Here is a 23,310-nt window from a genome sequence, read left to right on the forward strand (position 1 = left end):
AGATAACAGGATTACTGAAGTGGGAATGCCAGCCGAAATAAGTGTGTTTTTAAATCTTTTTTAAAAGAAAGTAACGATGCAGAGGAACGAAGCTGTACAGGGAGCTTGTTCCACAAAGTGGGGGCAAAGATAGTAAAGGCCCTCTGTGAGGTCGTTACAAAACAAGACTTAGGGACCTCCAATAGGTTGGCCCCAGATGTTCTGAGTGTGCGAGGCGGACTATATGGGGAGAGGCGGTCCTCCAAGTACCCTGGACCCAAGCCATTTAGGGCTTTATAGGTCAACACCAACAGCTTGTATTGGGCTCGGAAGCGAATAGGCAGCCAGTGAAGATCTTTTAAGATAGGTGTTATATGGTCTGCCCTGGATCTGCCAGCGACCAATCTGGCTGCCATGTTTTGAACCAATTGTAGCTTCCGAGTGTGGTACAAGGGTTGCCCCATGTAGAGCACATTGCAGAAGTCCAATCGAGAGGTTACCAAAGCATGTACAACAGTTTCAAGGTCCCCCCGGCCCAGGTAGGGACGCAGCTGGCGTATCAGCCGAAGCTGATAACAAGCACTCCTGACCGTCGCATCCACCTGAGATGTTAGCTGGAGCGACGAATCAAGGAGCACTCCCAGACAGCGCACCGAGTCCTTCAAGGGGAGCGTGACCCCATTCAGGACCGGATGACAAATCTCACCACCCGGAGCAGGGGAACCTATCACCAGTACCTCCGTTTTCCCTGGATTCACACTGAGTTTGTTTTCCCTCATCCAGCTCATTACCGACGCCAGACAGGCATCTAGAGGAGAGATACCAGCCTTAGTTACTGCATCAGTTGGAGACACAGAGAAGACTATTTGGGTGTCATCAGCGTACTGATAACACCGCGCCCCGTGTCTCCAGATGATCTCACCCAGCGGTTTCATGTAGATGTTAAATAGCATAGGAGACAAAATCGCTCCTTGAGGGACACCAGATGTAAGGGCCCTCTTATCGGAGCGACAGTCTCCCAGCTCCACCATCTGGAATCTACCCGAGAGGTAGGACCGGAACCACTGCAAAGCAGTGCCCCCGATACCCAACTCCCCCAGGTGTTCCAGAAGGATACCATGGTCAATGGTATCGAAAGCCGCTGAGATGTCCAGGAGCACCAACAGGGACACGCTTCCCCTGTCCATGCTCAGACGGAGGTCATCAACTAATTATGCATCCAATCTGCAGCAGGTACGAGATTCCAAGACTCAAATTACCAATTTGAGGCTCTTCCTTTTGGCGTTGCACCCACTATTTACCAAAGTGCTGGTTCTATTGGTTGAACATCTCAGACAACAGGGGACGCAGCTGTTCCCATATCCCGAATTATATTCTATTGAAAGCAGGGTGCAGCAACAAGATAGAAGGGGACCTGAGAGAGACTATAGAATTACTTCAAAAATATGGCTTCCTCTTACATCTTGAGAGTGATCTCCAGCACACAAGAACCTTGACTCATTTGCGAGCACATATAGGCGGGTTACAGACCGCCGAAAAGCGGCGGCCAGCACCCACCCCTTTCCCCTGTGTATCGGGGCCTCAGCTGCCAGACCGGCAGCCTCTGAGGCCCCGATCCGCCACGTTATAGGCTGCGGGGAAGCGGCAAAAGGCCACTGCTCCGCCAGATATTGAGAGGCTGGTACTTACTGTGAAGGTTCATGCCAGGATGGCCCAGAGGAGAAATCCACTCCCTCCCAGATTGTGGCTGCATAATGAGATACATAAAGTAAAATGAAATAAAATATAAGAATACATAAATTTTAATAAGACATTTCATTGTAACTAGAATCACACATAGATTGGTTGTCTAAAGCAGGCTTTATAATGAAACTGATGCAAAGAGAGAAGGAGCCAAGGGTTTAAACAAAATAACTTTGGGAGAGTGCTCGCCAGGGAGAGCACTGGGAGAGTGCTCGCCAGGTGAGAGCGGCGAGCATAAAAGCCGGGCATCCCGGACCTTCCTGCCATGCCCCCTCCGCCTCCTCACCGGACTTCGCAGCCAGAGCCGCGCCTCTGCCAGGCGGCCTCCTCCCGGGGTGTCGGAGGTGCGCAACTGCGCACCGCCCCGGGAGTGCTGCCCACGGACTGGAAGGGCTCTGTTGCGGGACTCCGCAGCGCTACCATCGCGCAGCTGCGCAGTTTTACTGGGTTTGGGAGGTTGTGGGATAGCCTAGAGCAGAGGATGCCTGAGGTGGCTAACCTCTGCTCTTTAAATTGCTGGAGAAGGGTGGGGGGAGGTCATGGATGCGGGGGATGCATGGGCTGGGGAGGAGGGGGATAACATCGCTTTGAGCGGAGCTCCCATTGAGGTGGTGTGGGGCAAGGGGAGGTATGGCGGTGGGAGGAGGGACTTGCGTTCCAGGGGAAGGCAAGATCGATGCCTCATATCTATCTCCCCTTCCTGTCCCTCTCCCAACCTTAGGGACCTGAGGGTCACTCCAACCGTGCCACAAACCCTGTCGCTGCTCCTGTGCAATGCCAGATCGATCAACAACAAGTCCCACATCCTCCACGATCTGTTGGAGGACCAAAGTTGTGATCTGGCTTGCATTACCGAGACCTGGCTTGGGCCTGAAGGGGATGCTGTGTGGGCTCAGGCCCTGCCTGCCGGGTTCTCGGTGAAGGACCAGCCCAGGTTAGGTGGGCGGGGTGTGTGTGGCCTTGATACATAGGAACACCGTGTCCCTCACTAGGAACCACATCCGACAGACGTCCTATATCGAGTGTATTTACCTGACCCTAAAAGCTAGGGACAGTCTAGGGATTCTGTTGGTGTATCGGCCACCCCGTGCGCTAACGGACTCCCTTAACGAGCTGACACAGCTGGTCGCTGAACTGATGCTGGAGACGCCCAGGCTACTTGTCCTGGGCGACTTCAACATCTCCCTCACGGCCAGCTATGTTCCACCCGGTGCAGCTCGCGAATTCATGGATACCATGGCGGCCATGGGCCTGTCCCAGCTGATTTTGGGTCCTACGCATTGTGCGGGTAATACTCTCGATCTGGTCTTTTGTTCGGATGCGGAAAATCCGTGGGCGGAAATAATTAATATTTCCCCCCTGCCATGGACGGATCACTTCCTGGTTGAGGCAAAAATCAAGGTCTCTACCCAGATCCCCCCCGGGGGTGGTGGACCTATTAGGATGGTCCACCCTCGAAGGCTAATGGAACCCAAAAGGTTCCAGGAAGCCCTAGAGGGACACATGGTTGGAAGTGACGGCAATTCTGTTGATGCCCTGACTGGTATCTGGAATACCGGTCTCTCGAGGGCTATAGACAGTATCGCTCCCAAGCGCCCTCTCAGACCTGCTTCCAAACGTAAGCCCTGGTATACGGAAGACCTCCGGGCTAGGAAGCGGGAGCTGCGACGGCTAGAGTACCGTTGGCGGAAACACCGTCGCTTACACGACAAGACTCTCCTAGCCCAACTGTTACAGGACTACGGAGAGGCGATATGAGCAGCAAAGAATTCTTTCTACGGTGCTCGTATCGCGTCCGCGGAGTCGCGTCCAGCAGAGTTGTTCAGGGTAGTCAGGGAGCTAACTCAGCTCCCTCCTGCCCTGAACCAGATCCTTGAACCTTCTAAGGCCTGCTGCGACCAATTTAATAACTTCTTCGCGGATAAAACTTCTCGGATAAGCGAAGGTCTTAACGCCGACATTCAAGCAGAACCTAGGGTAGAGGCATCCAGAGCCTCCGTGGACTTAGTTAGACTGGATCGGTTTGAGTTGGTAAGTACCGATGATGTGGACAAGATCCTCGGAAGTGTTCGGAAGACAACCTGTTCTCTCGATCCCTGTCCCTCGTGGCTAGCAGCCCAGGGGGGACCGGCTGTGACTTCCTTGTTACGCCGGATTATTAACACATCTTTGAGGGAAGGGCAATTTCCATCCGATCTTAAATTGGCCATTGTAAAACCTTTATTAAAAAAGCCCTCCCTCGACCCCCTGGTATATAATCATTATCGGCCAGTTTCACTGCTGCCATTTTTGGGGAAGGTGATCGAGAGGGCGGTTGCACTCCAGCTTCAGGCGGTCTTGGATAAAACGGATTATCTGGACCCATTTCAAACTGGCTTTTGGGCGGGTTACGGGGTTGAGACGGCCATGGTTGCCTTGGTCGATGATCTCCGTCTGGGCATCGACAGGGGAAGCGTGTCCCTGTTGGTGCTCTTGGACATCTCAGCGGCTTTCGATACCATAGACCATGGTATCCTTCTGGGGCGTCTAGCAGAGGTAGGAGTCGGTGGCACTGCGCTCCAGTGGTTCTGCTCCTATCTCTCTGGAAGGTCCCAGATGGTGCAGCTGGGAGACGTGTGCTCCGATGAGAGGGCCCTTAAAACTGGGGTCCCTCAAGGAGCCATTCTGTCTCCTATGCTATTTAACATTTACATGAAACCGCTGGGAGAGATTATCCGGAGACATGGGGCGCGGGGTTATCAGTACTCTGATGACACCCAAATAATCTTCTCTATGTCTCCGACTGATGCAGTGACTGAGGATGGCGTCTCTCCTCTCGTGGCCTGTCTGGAGTCAGTAATGGGCTGGATGAGGGAAAACCGACTCAAGCTGAATCCAGAGAAAACGGAGGTACTCGTGATAGGTTCCCCTGGTCCAGGAATGGCGGTGGTTCCACCTGTCCTGAACGGGGTCACGCTCCCTGTGAAGGACTCCGTGCGCAGTCTGGGGGTGCTTCTTGACTCGTCCCTTCGCCTGACTACTCAGGTGAATGCGACGGTCAAGAGCACTTGTCATCAGCTTCGGCTCATTCGCCAGCTGCGCCCATACCTGGCCCAGAGGGACCTTGAAACTGTGGTACATGCTCTGGTAACCTCGAGACTGGATTTCTGCAATGTACTCTACATGGGGCAACCCTTATACCAAACCCGGAAGCTACAAATGGTGCAGAACATGGCAGCCAGGCTGGTCACTGGTACTTCCAGGGCCAGCCATATAACTCCGGTGTTAAAAGATCTCCATTGGCTGCCCATTCGCTTCCGGGCGCAATATAAGGTGTTGGTGATGATCTATAAAGCCCTAAATGGCTTGGGCCCAGGATACCTGAAGGACCGCCTCTCCCCATACATTCCGCCCCACACCCTCAGAACATCTGGGCAGCAACTACTTAGGGTTCCCGGGGCGAGGTTTGTCTCCACTACTAGGAGGACATTTTCCATCGCCGCCCCGGCCCTTTGGAACACGCTGCCCATAGAGCTCCGCTCAGCCCCCTCCCTGGCCCAATTTAGACGGGATTTAAAGACCTTCCTGTTTGGGATTGCATTCCCTGATTAAAGTCCTCTGGGCCTCCTTCCTCCACACCGGCAAAAAGGATTGGCTAACCCGGGGCTTTTCTGTCCTTGTTTTTATGACATTGTGTATGAATTTTATTGGCTTGTTGTACTGTTTTTAATCTGTTGTGAACCGCCCTGATCTATTGGAAGGGCGGTATATAAATAAAAATTTTATTATTATTTATTATTTAACTTGTGACTCCTGCATCATCTGCTAGCACTTGGGGAATAACTCAGTGGATGTCAGTTGCTCTTCTGGGCCATCCAAGAATGAACCTTCATGGTAATTACCAACCTCTCAGTTTATTAGCCAAAGCCAAACACAAAATGATGGTTTCAAGGAATAGAGCCACATCCCTACTAAATCACATAAGCATGTCTGATCCCCATATGCAAATACAAGTTTGTGTCTAAGGGATTCTGAAACTATAATTTAGATCTAAGAATGTGATTATTATAGAATTGGGAGTTGGAGATATTTGCCTACAGAAATCACTCTGAAATCTTCCTTCTGCAGTCATTTCAGTTACATTTGCCATGGGAACTATATTCTCTGAATATGTGGTTTCTGTGAAGCATGTTGGCAGTATACTTGATGATATTTTGTACGTCTGTTTAGTGTTCTTCTTAGATGATAGTGCTGTCAAAGATCTCCTATTTGGATCCCCTTTCTAAATTTTGGGCTATTGCATTGTATTTTCTGCCGATGTTCCTGGATTTACAAATCCTCTCCCCTCCAGTTTTTTAAATTTTGATGTAACTGTGTGCCTTCAAGTTGCTTTTTAACTTGTGGTGGCCCCATGAATTTTACAGGGTTTTCTAAAGCAAGGAATACTCATAGAGTACATACCATTAAACACAAAACAAGAAAAATGAAACCGTCAAATAACCCTATTCCTCAACAATTAATAATTCATTTTGAAAAAGACAGAAGCTTAGACCTGTAATCAATCAAGTTCAATTGGTTTGCTCAATTTTTTTATTTTGTCAGTGACCCTAAGTCTAATTTATTTTATCCTGTTCCAAAGTTAAACTATGACGGAACATCCTGCCAAATTTCTGCTGAAGATTAGGCACACTGTCAAGTCCTGCTTCTCTGTTAAACTGAGAAAAAAATGAGTACCATTCTTCTGTGAATTAATCTATTTTTTTTCCCTTCTCTGATATACTTTATTGCTCTAAACTTTCTCATTGAGGTCAAGATCTGCTCTAAGCCATAAGGATAGGTTTAGATTTTTTTTGGGGGCATCTTTTCTGTCTTTAGCAACATCCAGTGTTTCCTATTTCATTTTTACCCAAGAATGTGAGAAAAAGCATCCACTCACATCATCGAATAGGCTCGTTAGTGTATAAGCTGATAGTGCCCTGAAACCTTTGAATATTTCTGGACAGCATACCTTTTTCACCACATCCTCTGCAACACATAGGTAGCACTAAGTGATAAATGCAATTAACAAATTGTCTGACAAAGGATCTCCTTTTTACAAAGTCTTTTTATACCTCGCAGCCAATCCTTTTCCTCCTTGTCTAACTGGAAGCTTTTTAAAGCAGCATCAGTGTTGTCAGAATAGTGAAGGAGAGATGCTGTTGTATTGCAGCAGCATGTCTCCAGCAAAAAGTGCAATAATGCTTGAGATGGGAAATAGTGGGATACTGTTCTAGCCAATCCTACAATAGTTGTGTGTGCCTGTGCTATATATCTGTAACTTTTAAAGCTGTCTAACAAATTTGTGCAAACTTGTTCTGTTTTATTTGATGTCCCATATTTAATTTTACTCAGGTTATCTTGGATATGAGAACAAATACACTTTGCTGGAATCCCATGGAAGCATTCATTTTCACGGCAGCAAATGAGGACTATAAGTAAGCAGTGTCTCCATCTTGCTTGACCTCTGTTTAGATTCTTCTGCTTAAATGTTGCATATTTTAAGTTTTGACTAGTGTGAGGACATTATTTAATTAAAGTTGCAATGGGGCTTGATGGGATTAAAGGTTGTATCTGCACTGCCGACATAATGCAGTGAAATAATGATTTGTAATTTTGTAAGATATTTAGCCTTCTCTGTGAAAGAGCTCTGGTGCCAGAACAAACTACAATTCCCAGAATTCTATAGCATTGAGTCATGGCAGTTAAAGTGGTGTCAAATTGCATTATTTCTGCAGGGCAGACACAGCCAAAATTAGATGGAATTCAAAGGCCTATTTTATTTAGTTCCATAAATATTTAGTATATTGTTATCCAACTTTTCCTGAAAGTGGCCAACAATGCATCAGTCATAAAAACCAAGAAGAGATTTAAAATGGACATCATCACATTTTACCTGGCTTCTACTTATTGAATTGACCAGTTTCTTTATTTCATAGTTACTGTGTCATAGGTCAGTTAAAAACCCAGTTTAAATGACAATACTTGAATTTAAGTTGATTCTTGTGATCTCTAATCCCTCTACTACGAAGTATGTTCTTTTGAATTCATGAGTTCCTATTTAATAACCATATTTCATTTCAAATAATACACTATAGTGGTCCCTTACTTTATGCGGGGGATGCGTTCCAGACCTCCCCAAGTAAAGGAAATTCTGCATATGCTCGAGCCCCATTTAAACTAATGGGGCTCGTTCCCGCAGGGCGTACCATGGGCACATGTGCTATTACTCTTTCCAGCGTGTGGCGCCGCTCCTTCTGGTGTGGCTTTCAGCGTATACTGAAAGCCGCGTATATCGCGCCCACGTATGCAGGCGCACTGTATACAGAAGTTGTATACAGATTCACTGTATACAGAATCAGAATAAAGAAAGCTTTCAAAAGTTACTAAACTATAGGTCAACATAATTTCATATATGCTCCTTACAGGTAATGTAGATCTTAGTGCATTTGTCAGAATAGTTGAGAGTTTGGAAGTTTATTTTCAAAAGTAATTAATGCTGTTATTCATTATAGTATTTAAAAAGTAACGTTTTAATCATTATAAGGAAGAGGAAAGGCAATTTTTACATTGCTTGTTATAGTAGTTGTTACTTTTTATTACTTTCTGTCACTTTTTTGAGGAAAAGAAACCCTTAGAATTGGTATGAGAATGTCAGTAAAGCAACTTTGAAAAGAACTAGGAAGTATTACATGTTATAACAATAAGGGAACTTTTCTCTTTCGTTTTGCATTGCTTTAGAAATGTAACTTTGTTGTACCTTCATCACCACCACCACCACCACCACCACCACCCCCGATTAGGGGTTGTTGGTGGCAATATTACCTGCAGTTCACTAGTTCCAAGGGCTGCAAGTGCTTTCCAAGATACCAGTCAGACATAACTTTTTTTGCAGCTAAACCCTTATGTGCTTTTGTTTCTTGATTTAGATCAGTTGTTAATAATTAAATGAATAGGTTTGAATTTTTAAAATGTAGTGAATACTATTGAAAATACATTTGATCAGACTAGAATTTATCCAAAATTGGCTATACTTTTATGACAGTACCTGAGAAATCAAATACAGCAGAGCTAAGAATAATGACTATACTTCATTTGCAGCCTCTATACTTTTGACATGCGATTTCTTGACAAGCCTTTAATGGTTCATATGGACCATGTGTCTGCAGTCCTTGATGTGGATTACTCTCCTACTGGAAAAGAATTTGTGTCTGCCAGCTTTGATAAATCTATTCGCATTTTTCCTGTAGACAAAGGTCATAGCAGGTCAGTGATTTAACAGTTAAGCCTTTCCTGAGTCCCCCTCCTCTTTTGCCACCAATGTTCTCATTAACTTATTAAATATGTTCGTTCCCTTCTAAATATATGTTTTTCCCAGCATTATTACTTCCATTTTAAAAAGTATTGAGTTTGTAGTTAGGCAGTCAAACATTTCTGTGTTTTTTATATTTATATTGCAGTGTACAGAGTGAAAACTTCTATAACATTTTGCTTTGTTCAGTCACTATCTCTAATATTAGAACTTGCTTGTTTTGGACAGAATCCAAAGAGGCACTTCACACTAGCTGAAGAGCTAGTACTCATCTCCATGGAATTGTTGCTTTTGCAGATGTATTTCTTTGTTGTAGCCTATTGGCCAAAAAAAATTAATTTGGGCTACACACAGCTATTTAAAGAGATTTGTATATGTCCATTGAAATGAATGCAACAATTACTGTGTCTTGCTTCTTCCCTGTTTCTATGATCCATGCACAATTACTTGCTTGTAGAGACAGTGGTATATGTGGAACAGTACTGTGGAATACTACTACAGTAGGAAGCCAATGCTGCATCCAGATTTCTAGTGAGACTTGTCCAAGTTCACATATACAGAGTATTACCTTGCCCCTTTTATTTTATTTTGAATATTGGCATGGTTCTGTGGTATAGTGGTTTAAGTGTTGATGAAGAACTCAGCAACACAGATCAAGAAGTCAGCAACCCAGCCATAAAAACCTACTGGGTGTCTTGGGCAGATCACACACTCTCAGTCTCAGAAGAAGGGAATAGCACACCCCCTCTGATGAAATCTTGTCAAGAAAATCCCATGATAGGATTGCTTTAGAGTTGCTATAAGTCAGAAATGACTTGAACAACACAACAGTGGTCCCCTCATGAATGTTTAGGATTTAAGGTATAAGGTGCTTTTTAGGGTTGTAGGAAAGAAATTAAAAACTCCCAATAAAGTAATTTAAATTCATTTCAAAACACAAGTTTAGCCTCTTGTCACTTCAAAATTTCTTGGGTTACTTGCCTAGGCCTGTTTAATATATCACTTTAAAAACATGAGCCCATCCTTTAAGTAACTCCTATATTTGCCCAGTGGCCAGCTTGTAAGTAACTAAAACCACACTTCTGAAGTTAATTAGTTTAATCAAGTAGGTTTCCATCACTGTTCTAAGGATTTGGAAGGTATGGCTTATTCTGTGTTCCTAATTAATTCTTGAATGTGAAACTTGATAAGCCAGAAGAAAGAAGAGGTACTCTGTTTATTAAGTTTGTTAAAAGCCTTTGGCAAATAGACCAGATGTTTGTGTGATTAAATGAAAGAGCCAGGTTATTCACCCATGTGCTATTGTATTGCTCTTGTCTTCGAAGAGTGGTTTTTTTCAATACCTGTTAAAAGAACAGAATACACTATTTTAAAACAGATACTAAAATACTAGAAGAAGGAGGAAACATTTTCCACATTTCTGTACATTTTTTTTCTTTTCAAGTGCTGGTAGGAGGAATGGTTTAAAACTGCTTGATGACAACAAAATTATTTTAATCTTTTTAGGCAAATGTGAATACTGTTATTACAGATGTTGTGAATTTTAATGTCCAAGTAATGTTAAGTGAGTGACTTAAAGGCCTGTTACAGACTGCCAAAATAAAGCTGCTTCAGGTCTCTTTGGAGGTATGCTGTTTAAATGATGCATGCATCCTAAGAATCCGGAAGCTGCACCAAAGCTGCACTCCAGTGCTTAGGAATGGAGTGTGGCTTTGGAGCGACCTCTGGACTCTTAGGACCCATGCATCATTTAATTAGCATACCTCCAAAGAGACCCGAAGCAGCTTTATTTTGGCAGTCTGTAACAGGCCAAAGGCAATGGCCCCACACCTTTTCACCTGATGGATACATTTGGCATTTTGAGAACGTCATTAAACTAATTTTTCTATTCTGTCAATTTCTCACACATTCATTGCCTCTCTACCAACACCCAAAGTTTTGTGCCCCTCCCTGGGGGCAAACCTTTCTTTGCTCTAAAATGCCTCAAAATGACCTCTAGGAGTGTGAAGGACATCTCTACCATATTTGGAGACTCCCTGGACTCACTAAGAGTCACAAAAGCATTTTTTAATGCCCTCTAGTGACCCAGGAAGGCCCCAAAACATGGTGACAATATCCCCTAAGGACATTTGGAGCAAAACATTATTATTATTATTATTATTATTATTATCATCATCATTATTATTATTATTATTGATGATGATGATGCAGGAAGAGATGCAGTGGGGAGGGGGTAGAATGCAGTATCTGTAGCTTATTGTTCTTTTTAAAACAATAGACTTGATAAAGAAAACGTTATAAATTACAATACAAGTAGAAACAAAAGAAAATCACTGTAAATTATGCAACCTTTTAAATAATTATGGAATAACTATGGAAAGATATACCGTACTTTATATGTTTAAAGTGCAAATTTAAATCAAAACAATTGTTGTTCTCTGATTTAAGGATTTCTCTTTTAATGCTTTTCAGTGTAATAAATTTTCTTGCAAGTATGGACAACCAGGCAGCTTACTTAGTCAACCTCTAATGTGATATGAGCCAATTAATGAAAGCCCAAGTTAACTAGCTTACAAAAAGCATATCCAGTTAATAGAAACCATTCCATTAAATCCACTGATCTTCTAAGAACATACTTTTGATGATGTGATCACAGTTGTGCTACTATGGGTTGAGTTTTCAGTAACATGTCTCAGCTGGGTTTTGGCACTCTGTTAGTCACAGCTAACATTTGTTGACTGAATGCCTGTCAAAATTAGATTAAGTTCAGGATCTGTACTTGATATTGTCAACTGCATAACTAACTTGTTTTGTGGAAGCATTGCTAATATTTAGCCTGGGCTGCTGACAAATCATTATTGGGCCTATACAGACAGGCCAAAATAAAGCTGCTTTAGGTCACTTTGAAGGTATGCTGTTTAAATGATGCACGTGTCCTATGAGTCCAGAAGCCATGCCAAAGCCACACTCCTGTCCAGTCCTTAGAACTGGAGCTTTGGCACGGCTTCTGGACTCTTAGGACGCATGCATCATTTAAACATCATACCTCCAAAGTGACCCGAAGCAGCTTTATTTTGGCCTTTCTGTACAGGGCCATAGTTACCCATGGATCATGCCAATGGATCATCAGGTTGAGGTTGGCATGTTTAACAAACTCTTATCTCCCATGATGATAAAATGGAAGAAAATTGCAATAATTATGTTCTGACTTGGTGTTTATACCTCCGTTGACTTATTTTAGAGAGGTCTATCATACAAAGCGAATGCAGCATGTGATAACTGTCAAATGGACGTCTGACAGCAAGTATATCTTGTGTGGCTCTGATGAAATGAACATTCGTTTGTGGAAGGCGAATGCTTCTGAAAAGCTGGGTGTTGTAAGTAACCTTAGATTCATTTTTATTTTTAAGTATAATAATTAAATATGCCAAAGCAGTAAAGAGTATAATGAACTTCTTAAAAATGCTTATCCTTCAATTGAGATAGCTAGTTGTGTGAAAATAATAGGCCACAACCATTCAGTTTTGAATGTATTCATTTTTTATGCAAAACATTTGAATCAACCTTTTAAAAAATCAGTTAAATGGTTGTGCTGAGATATGCTCCCCCACTCCAGGTAGTGAAGCATTCAGACACTTTTGCTTATCTCTTATATTAACCACAATTTGCTATATCTTCCGAAGCTGAAAAAAAGCATGCTAATCTTAACTACAGGTAGTTGCAACTAGCCAACATTGAACCCTGGTTGATGACGTTATTTAGTTTTTACTGACTGTAGTTAAGTTCTACAGTTTACAATTTAATACATGATACAAGGAATAAGGCAAGTGAATATAGGACAGAGGAAATTTAAATCTGAAAATAATGAATTTTGTAGTGTTTCTCCAATCCAGTGCTCAAGTTCAACTGGATGGAAGTTTGGAAGCAACTTACGGGAACAGCTGCTGGTTGAAGGAAAGAAGCTGTTCCTTGTTCTCTTCATAGCCCTAGCATGTCTCAGCAACGATATGTTAAAATGTCTTTTGTTCCACTGTTTTCCCTCTGTTGTCAGAGCAGCAGTAGGTGAAAGTTGGGGGGGGGGGGGGAGAGGCTAGAAGAATAAGGGAGAGCCAGTTAGTAAAGTGCCATTTAATAGAGTTAAAAATTCCTATAACTTAGAGCAGAATTATTACAGAGGTAGGTAATTGATGAGTATAAATTTACTCTTCAGATTCAATTATAAAAATTTAAGAGATTATTTTAATGATATATAGGGTGGCATTTCCTAGATCCTGTCACATGCAATGCTTATCTCTGGACCCACAATAAATACAATGCATGACTGATATTCTTTCATACAGATCATGTATTTTTTCTCTATTCTTTTTGTGTTTGGAGGTCCCACCCTTCTTTCATCCCGTAAATTGAGCTGCTCGGTGTTTATGTGTGGATGTGCACAGCATCAGTAACACATTGCTTTCATATGTTGAATAAATATTGGCTAAGCTGGCAGGTGTATCTGAGGATTTAGTGTTCCACTGGTTCTCATGCAGTTCTTGCACTAGGGGTTGCACGAAAGTTTGCAACTGGGGGGAAAAACAATCTTTTTGAGCTGTAGATATAATAATTTTTATGCAGGGGTTCTCGGAGACCTGTAAAAATCCTGAGAAAGGTTGTTCTAGAGCATACATATATATATGCAAGAGTCTTTAAAATAGAAAATGTCCTGAGGACATTTTTTAAAATTATCAGTAAGAATTGCTTTTAGCAATTATAGCTCAGTCATTACAGACTTCTTTGGCAAGCACACTGAAGAATTTTGCTTGACATTTTGGATTATACCTAAATACACTGTTTAGTTTGTGGCTTTCATAGTTGATGAATGCTTGTTTGACTGGTAGGCTGTACTTTGACACTGGGGCTGCCCAAATATTCATTAGTTCTGACATTCATGTTTCCTTTGCTTCTTTAATGTTTTTGGCATTGCAATCATTACGTAAAATCAGTGGAACACTCAAGCAAGAACAGCATCTCTACAAGAGCCAGAGGCATTTACCCTGTCTACACTCCACTGATGATTAAGCCTATGATATTTTGGGTAATCATTGCAGAGATAAATGTTAAATCTCATCCTAACAATTACAGGAATATCTTGGCTAGTATTGATAATCTGCCACTTTCTAAAGCAATTTCTATTTGGCTACACTGATATAATGTAATTTTTGTAAAAGTGTTTTCATTGAAAAATGTGTTACAACAGCTTGATAAAATGCATTACATAACATACACATTTTAAACATATAATGTGATGTTCCTGATAATGGTTTCAGTGTGCAGTCTTGCAATCTTAGATATATATCTTTACAAAGAAAATGCTATAGTGATGTAGTGGTTTTTGTATCTAAGGTGAAACTTCAGAACAGGTTTAATTGACTATTATTATAAAGCATCTATTAACGAATGCTCTGAAGAACTTTATTGTAGCCATAGATAATGAGGATTATGAAGTAGGACCTCAAAAACGTTTCAATATTAAAATCTGTCACTCAGAACTCCAATACGTTCTATTCCATTGCCCCCTACCCAATTTCCCCCAACTCCCACCACCAACACAGTTTGCATTCCATCTCTAATGGCACTGTCTTGGAGGTTTCTCCACACTCTCGTCCCCCCCCTCCCGAAATATTTTTTGCAAGCCTGCAAATGTTCAGATTCATCTGGATATGTTGAAAAGTACCTCTTTTCTGTGAATGGGTGGTGCCACTGAGACTTCATAAGGAACAATACTTAGAGACCCAAGATAATGGTAACATACAATGAGCTTTATGTCCCTTTCTCGGGAGTTTATCACACAGGAGGAATTTCACTTAATTTCAAATGAAAAGAAAGCGGGGCCAGAACGCATTCACGTGAATTCACTAGTTCAGCGAATTTACGTGAATTCAAATTGCGTTTGAACTGACTTCCCATTGCCTGAAAATAGCTTGCCATTGCCCGAAATTGCGTGTGATCACCTCTCACGCAATGACGTGAAACCCCATGATTGCGTTCGGACTGAATTCCCATTGCCCGAAATTGCGTGTGGTAGTCTATCACGTAATAACGTTAAATCCCATGATTGCATTCGGATTGCCACTGGATTATACTTCCAATTTCCCTTGTCTGATAAAGTCCTCTGTGATGAAGCAGTAGCATGTAAGCACACATAAGTGGTCACAGAATTATTGAAAATGCATCATTCCTTCCTTTGCTCCAGATTACCATCTGGCCTTAGTCCCACAAATGACACAGGAGCAACCCATTGTGCTGCTGCTCTGGAGAACATGCTTTGCTCACTATGGGATTCCTTTCTTTTACAAAAGGTTCAATGTCCTATTGTCAAGAGTCTCAATAAACAGTTCTAATTGTCCTCATTATGGTCATTGTCTGACCATGCACCTTTGAATCTCCAGTAGAGTTCATGTGAATGGAAATTTACAGCATTGTTTTTGTCTGCCAGAGAAGGGTTGTGTCAGCTACCATTCTACCATTCTTAATGTAATTGCTTTTAATTAAAGTGAAAGCCTTTTAATTTAGATGGCATTGACAATGTGCTCAGCAGGAATGCATGGAATGTATTGCTGACTAAACAAACAATTGTGGGATATCTGCTAATATGAGCAAGGAAAAATACTTTCTTTTAACTGTTAAGTATAACTGTATTTATTTGCTGTAAATGTCAAATAATGTTGTGAATACAGGTAAATGTCTCTGTTTGAGAGATTATACAACTCCATTTGGGCATTTAGGTTTTTAATCTATGTATTTCACGATCCCAAATATTTCTCCATTGTTTTATCTTGTTCAAATTATTAGGTGTGGACAGCAAGGCCTTTTAGATTTTTCCATGCTTCTTAATTTAAGAAAAAGAATATAATTTATTGACGTACTTGCTACATTAAGAATTATAGTGGGCCCCCCGTATCTGCATACTTCTAATAGGCGGTTTTGATCACCCACAGATCACCATACCCAAAACTAAACCCCCGCTGATACAGAGGGCCTACTGCATCTAAGTGTTGAGAAAGAAAAAAATCAATTAATTTTTGTATATTTACTTAATGAGAAGATGAACTTATTTGGATTCAGAAGGGGAAAAAAAAGAACTATTTTTAGGTTTTTGTGGGTTTTTCGGGCTATGTGGCCATGCTCCAGAAAAGTTTCTTCCTGATGTTTCACCAGTATCTGTGGCTGGCATCTTCAGAGAAACATCAGGAAGAAACTTTTCTGGAACATGGCCATATAGCCCGAAAAACCCACAAAAAACTATGCAGGCCGGCCATGAAAGCCTTCGACTTTACAGAACTATTTTTGTCCTTAAACTAAAGTAATTCAATTTTAAAAGAACTGAATTGTAGAAAATAAGTTGCTAGCAGCCATTCCTGAAATATAAACATGAATGTTCTTGTGCCAATTTTGGATGAGGTGATTCATCCATATAGAATTGGATCCAATGTGCCTTTCTTGTTAGCCAATTAAATGGGAAGGGAGGAGGTAATATTTTAAGCATTTTCTGTATTTCCCCTACAGCTTCATACACCACTTTTCAGAAGATCCCCATCTCCATGATGGGGAATAATAATAATAATAATAATAGGACAAGTAGGGGTTGGGGCCAATTCCCCCCCCCCCCCGCGTGTTACACCCCATTCCCCAGTGTGCCAAAATATATTTTGTCTTCTTCAAAATGTTGAATAGAAGTGTCATTGTGCCAACTCAAAATGAAAACAAAATATTTGGGGTGTTTGAAAGTGCTTTTGTACATTTGGGGGCTTTCTGCATGGTTTTCAGGCCCTTTCCTTGAGTGGAACTTTATAGGTTGCTGGATATGATCTGTTACATGAGATGTTGCTTAAGACATCAAATGAAAAATCCAAAGTAAAATGGGGTGAAGCTAAGGTGTGTATATTTATTTGGTTTCCATTTTTTGGCACAAGGAAAGTAAAGTGGGTATTATGTGGAGTCAGTATAGTATGTTTAAGTTGCAGTTTTAAGCAGCCATTTGGAAAATATATTTCAGTGAATTTGGTGGTGCTAACATTTTTAAAAGCCAATTTCCTTCATAGTGTCTTTCACTAAATCTGCATAGCATTTGCCCTTCTTATTTTACAGTTAATGGAATGAGATATTCAAGTTGAGTTTTTTCCCTTCTCTCTCCTACTTCTGTGTCTTAATCTGAATAATCTAATTTCTGGAGGATGGGAGATTAATCTTTAATTTTTGTGATATCTTTTGGAGAAGATTTTTTTTCACACTCATACTGTGTAGATTTGTAAAAGTTAGTAGTGACTGCTCTTCTAATTCATCTGATTTGCACTCTGATTTGCTTTATTAAATACAATGTTGTTAACACTCTGCACAATTTTAAGATCAGGATCTATTTTCCTAGATTGTTCCTCGAGAGAAAGCAGCTATGAACTATAATCAAAAACTGAAAGAAAAATTCCAGCACCATCCCCAGATCAGACGTATAAACCGCCATCGTCACTTGCCAAAGATAATTTACAGCCAGGCCAAGGAGTTGCGCATCATGAGAGAAGCTCGTCGGCGAAAGTACATTTTTCTGTTTACTTGCCATAAACTGGATGCTGTGTTGAGGCATACTTTCAGTCAGCTAGTTTCATTTCTGAATAAATTTAGAAGGGGAGGATGGACTTGTGGATCCTCAGTTTGCTGCCTTTCAGTTCTTCTCAGTTCCCCCAGTCAGGTTTTTTTTGGCCATCACAGTTTGTTGCCAAATTAAAGTGGCAAACCACTACCACCCCCTTCCTGCTGCATCCTCTCCTTGTCTTATTTTATTCCTCCTCTCCTTTAGTTTGTACTTCTCCTACTTTCAGACACTATAGGAAGATGAGAAGGAGATGAGGAAGAGAGAGAGATGGTTGTAGCAGCAGATTTGACAAGCATTGAACTTTAAAAAGAGCCAGCAACCACACATTCTCTCTTCTAAATGTGTTGCTTTTTTCAGGAGTCCTGGGAGTAAAAATATTTGGGAAGGGTGACACTTCTTTTAAAAAGGGGGCGGGGATATACAGCTGCCACTCTTTCTAAAATGCTTTGCAAGGTTCTTAGAAAGGTTGCCCATATACCTTTCCTGTCTGTTTGCCCCCAGGACTTCTGAAAGCAAGGAAGGTAGGTAGAAAAAACTGGCAGCCATGCATTGCCATCACCTCCTTCATTAGCAAGATGAGGGTGCTAAGGCTTCTGCTGCTGCCATTGCTATCTGTCTTGTCGTCTTCTCCTCTCCATCTGATTGCTTCAGAGAGAAAAATGACAAGCCGCTGTACTTGCCAGGAGCAGCATTATTTTTTTTTCATTGGGGAATGGGGCTGGGAAAAATTGGGAATGGTGCAGCCAACCAAGAGTCAGAGGGAAGTAAAATTGGCCCTCTGGCTGTGCCCAACCCTGACTTTGTGAAAATTTGTTAACTTCAGCATTGGAACAAGGTGCCGCCTTCTTTGAAATTTACACATAACCATCTCTACAGTGATCTCTTTAAAAGCTTTATTTTTAAAATATCCTTATGAAGGAAGGAAGGTAGACTAGATAACACATTGGTTCCTTTCCAACCTGGATTCTGTAATGATTTGCTGAATTGAATAGTTAGATTGCCTGAGTCATTAGGATAGAAAATACCGGCCAAATTGGTGACAGTAACCTCTTGCATTTAAAGAGCTTTGGGGTGGGGGTGGGGGGGAGAGAAGACTTGGTGTTTCAAGTTCTGTAGGTCTCCAGATATACAGAACATTCTGAGAAAAAATGTGGGAATTCTACATTTTTTTTTACATTCTACTTTTGTTTTACTTGAATTTGTGTTCCTGAAGGGACCTACTCAGTTATGAATTTCTGTCCAAGATTATGAACTAGCAAACAGATTCAGGCTTCAAAATAAGATGTTTTTGTGTGTTATGATATCATTTAGAAGCAGCACAGTAAAATTAGTTAAGCACTTTGTTCCTTTTATGTATAAGTGATAAAAGTATACATTAAACAATATAAATTATAATGTTTCTCATTCTAGGGAACTGAATCGTCAGAAACACAGCAAGCCTGGATCTATACCGCATATGTCAGAGAGGAAGAAACACATTGTGGCTTTGGTGGAATAATACTTTGTAGGACTACCAATGGTAGTGTTTGAATCCTAACGGACATTGTGCACATCACTTTGTTACAGGATATGAGTCTTCCAACTTCTTACTTTTTAAAAAGCATATACTTTTACCACTGGGTAAAAATAATTTTCAGAATATTGTATAAAACAATTGTTCCAAGAAACTGGGTCCAGATCTGTTGTTCTTATGGCTTAACATCTGTAGTGTCTTGGGTATCGTTTCATTCTGCTACACCAATTGTATACTTGTTATGTTACTTGGGGAAGATATGCAAGGGGTAGTTGGAATATATATAGCAAAATAGGAATGGGGAATGACATTTGGATGGCACAACTGTCTTATGGCATCCAGCTTTAAGAGCTGGGTTTTTCTTTGCTGTGTACTCTCCAGAAAGGTGAAGCATGGGTTGGATGGAGACTCCCCCCCCCCCCCAATCTGCTGATATGACTGGAGATAATAATGTGGATTGTTGCTGAACTGCTGGTCTTTCCAATTAGAAGGGAGAGCAGTCTGTAGAGGAGGAGCAATTTTGCCATTACCTTCAGTCGGTGATTGGATTCCTCCACATGCCTCTCACCTTCACTTTTGTGAAAGCCAACAATACTCCAGGCACTGAATGATTATTGAAGTAGGGCTTGGGGAGTGGGATCTTGTCAAAACCTGAGCAGGACAAATGGTGACACCCAGGACCTGAGAAGTCGAGCCAGGAAAGTATGAGCCGAGCCTATGCTTTACTGGCCTTGGTGCTCACCTGGGTTGGTTCCTGGGTTGGCACAGGGACAGATGGGTGTTAAAAGACCAACACACAGTTTGTTACCTTGCTGGCCATTGATTTGACTAAGAAGCCCCCCCCCCTCCCTTGTTGCCACAACTGGCACAGAAACAGGGCTCCTGGCTGCACCCACGTGGCCAGGCGCCTCCATTTCTACCTCAGACTTAGTGACTAGGAGGGCTTCTCAGTTGGATTGATGGGTAGCAAGGTAAGGAGCACAGGGTTCGGTCTGAACAGCCCAGTTTTGCTGTGGAGTTTCTTAGAATCTCCACACAAAACCAGGGGTTAATTACCCCAGGGTAGAGGCTCTTTACCCCAGGGTCTGGCCGGATACTCTGTGCTTGGACAGGCAGGTTTGGGCCCAATCTTGCTCTGGGGGAATTTGTGTGACCTTCCAACCATAGAGGTTGTGAAATATGCTGGAACATAGAGTTCAGCAAACCTCTAGAGAGCTGTAAAATTCCCACCCCTTGCTAAAGCCTTGCTGCTCATATCTCTGGAAAAATAGCTATTCCTCCTATTCCTTCTCTGAAGATGCCAGCCACAGATGCTGGCAAAACGTCAGGAAGAAAATTTTCTAGAACATGGCCACATAGCCTGAACTCCCCCCCCCCCCCAAACCACAGTTATTCCTCCAAATTTGAATCTTGACTTATTGACACATGAAATAGGCTTAGCTGTATATTTTTAATAAATAATTCTCAATTACTTTATTGTATATAGGACATTTCCATACTTCCATGCACCCAAAGGGTGCTCAACAATGGCTCTTTTTCAGCCTGGAGAGAAGTAACCAGTGGGGTCCCACAGGGCTCTGTCCTGGGCCCAGTGCTATTCAACATCTTTATCAATGAACTGGATGACAGAATTGGGAGCATACTTGTCAAATTTGCAGATGACACCAAATTAGGAGGAATAGCTAATACTCCAGAGGACAGGATCAACATTCAAAATGATCTGAATAGAATAGAAAGCTGGGCCAAAGCTAACAAAATGAAATTCAACACAGAGAAATGTAAGGTACTGCACTTAGGGCGGAAAAATGAAATGCAGAGATATAGGATGGAAGACACATTGCTGAATGAAAGTACATGTGAAAGGGATCTAGGAGTCCAAGTAGACGATAAGTTGAACATGAGTCAACAGTGCGATGCGGCAGCTAAAAAGGCCAATGCAATTTTAGGCTGCATCAATAGAAGTATAGTGTCTAGATCAAGGGAAGTAATAGTGCCACTATATTCTGCTCTGGTCAGGCCCCACCTGGAATATTGTGTCCAGTTCTGGGCGCCACAATTCAAAAAGGACATTGAGAAACTGGAGTGTGTCCAAAGGAGGGCGACTAAAATGGTGAAAGGTCTGGAAACCTTGCCCTATGAGGAACGACTCAGAGAGCTGGGGATGTTTAGCCTGGAGAAGAGAAGGTTAAGAGGTGATATGATAGCCTTGTTTAAATATGTGAAAGGATGTCATATTGAGGAGGGAGCAAGCTTGTTTTCTGCTGCTCCAGAGAACAGGACCCGGAACAATGGATGCAAGCTACAGGAAAAGAGATTCCACCTCAACATTAGGAAGAACTTCCTGACAGTAAGGGCTGTTCGACAGTGGAACACACTCCCTCGGAGTGTAGTGGAGTCTCCTTCCTTGGAGGTCTTTAAACAGAGGCTGGATGGCCATCTGTCAGGGATGCTTTGATTTGGATTTCCTGCATGGCAGGGGGTTGGACTGGATGGCCCTTAGGGTCTCTTCCAACTCTATGATTCTATGATTCCAGAATGGAGGTCCTCTCAATTTTCACAGTATGAAAGTATGGAATATATATTACCAAAATATTGGATCAGTACAGCTTTCCATGAATATATGTTTGCTGGTTCATAGAAACTATTGTGCTTGTACAAAAAATAAGAAAGGCGTAAGATGTGCATGTACAACTCTGTTCAGAAGCCACCTTTCCTAAAACTTCAAACCTGAAATACTGTTTAAGTGAAAGCAAATTGTTTGAAGTGGCCAGTGTATTACTTTATAATATTTATGAAAGCTTCATTGCCAAATTTGTATTGGTGTCTCTGCACTAAATCCTGGATTATTATATTTTAGGCTAGATGTCTCTACACTAATGCACACAGCATGGAAAATAAACAGGATGAACTTGAACTCCTAGCACAACAAAGCAAATATGATATAATAGGTATCACTGAAACCTGGTGGGATGAGTCTCATGATTGGAATGTGGAAATACAGGGGTATAACCTTTTCAAGAGAAATAGACCAAACAGGAAAGGAGGAGGGATAGCATTATATGTCAGGGACATTTACACCAGTGAAGAGATCCAGGACATTGATCCTGGAAGCCAGGTGGAGTGCATCTGGATAAAAATTAAAGGGGAGGGAAACAACAGGGATGTTATTGTGGGAGTCTACTACAGACCGCCAAGTCAGACGGAGGAATTGGATGATGTCTTTCTAGAACAGATGACCACACACTCAGAAAGGAGAGATGTAGTAGTGATGGGTGACTTCAACTATCCTGATATTTGCTGGAAGTCAAACTCAGCCAAATCCACAAGGTCTAGCAAATTCCTCACTTGTCTTGGAGACAATTTCATTGTCCAAAAGGTAGAAGAGGCAACAAGGGGATTAGTTATTTTGGATTTGATCCTAACCAACGGGTGACCTAGTTAATGGAGTGCAAGTGGTGGGATCCTTAGGTGAGAGTGAGCATGTAATCCTGGAGTTTGTTATACAATGGAAAGGCAAAGCCAGGCGTAGTCAGACACACATTCTAGACTTTAGGAAAGCAAAGGAGCATGCTAGCGTTAGGAAGGGGCATGTTAGGGTTGAGAAGGGGCGTCACTTCCTGACGCCCCTCAACCCTAGTACGGACCGAGTCCATACAAAATGGCGGCGCCTGTCCACACGGGGGCCGCCATTTTGACGTGCAGACACATAGCGTCCGGACGTCGCGCAGTGGAAGTGATGCTTTGAGTGTGTGACTAGCGCCTCGCAGCGCCACTTCTGGGGCCCAGAAAGAAGTGCCATTTCGGTGCTTCTTTCTGGCTGCACCCGGGAACCATGCGGTTTGGCCGCTGCGGTTCCCGGACACAGCAACCGGCGGCGGCGGCAGACCGCCCATTTTGGGTGGTCTGTAACTTGCCCTAGTAAACTTAGAGAAATACTGAGGGCAATCCCATGGTCAGGAATACTAAAAAAGAAGGGAGTTTAAGACGGATAGGAGTTTCTCAAAAGGGAGATGCTGAAGGCACAATTTCAAACAGTTCCAATGAGGAAGAAAAATGGGAGATGTGTCAAGAAACCAGGATGGATGACTAAGGAACTTTCAACTGAGCTAGGTTTTAAAT

The 23,310-nt window shown here is 42.2% G+C and overlaps 1 protein-coding gene across 2 annotated transcripts in view; it reads left to right on the forward strand.

The window, feature by feature from the left end:
• DCAF13 (DDB1 and CUL4 associated factor 13) overlaps positions 1-19,345 on the forward strand; it is a 33,411-nt gene extending 14,066 nt beyond the window's left edge. For both annotated transcript variants that reach the window (XM_089517759.1, XM_089517760.1), the window contains exons 7-11: positions 7,093-7,175; positions 8,839-9,003; positions 12,291-12,426; positions 17,457-17,620; positions 19,089-19,345. In XM_089517759.1, coding sequence (XP_089373885.1) covers positions 7,093-7,175; positions 8,839-9,003; positions 12,291-12,426; positions 17,457-17,620; positions 19,089-19,176 — 636 coding nt within the window. In that variant the 3' untranslated portion in view covers positions 19,177-19,345. The remainder of the gene's footprint in view (positions 1-7,092; positions 7,176-8,838; positions 9,004-12,290; positions 12,427-17,456; positions 17,621-19,088) is intronic.
• Positions 19,346-23,310: the final 3,965 nt, after the last annotated feature.

Source organism: Sceloporus occidentalis, unplaced genomic scaffold (assembly GCF_023333645.1).
Source record: "Sceloporus occidentalis isolate IW3139 unplaced genomic scaffold, rSceOcc1.0.p SCAF_3, whole genome shotgun sequence".
Taxonomy (NCBI): Eukaryota; Metazoa; Chordata; class Lepidosauria; order Squamata; family Phrynosomatidae; genus Sceloporus; species Sceloporus occidentalis.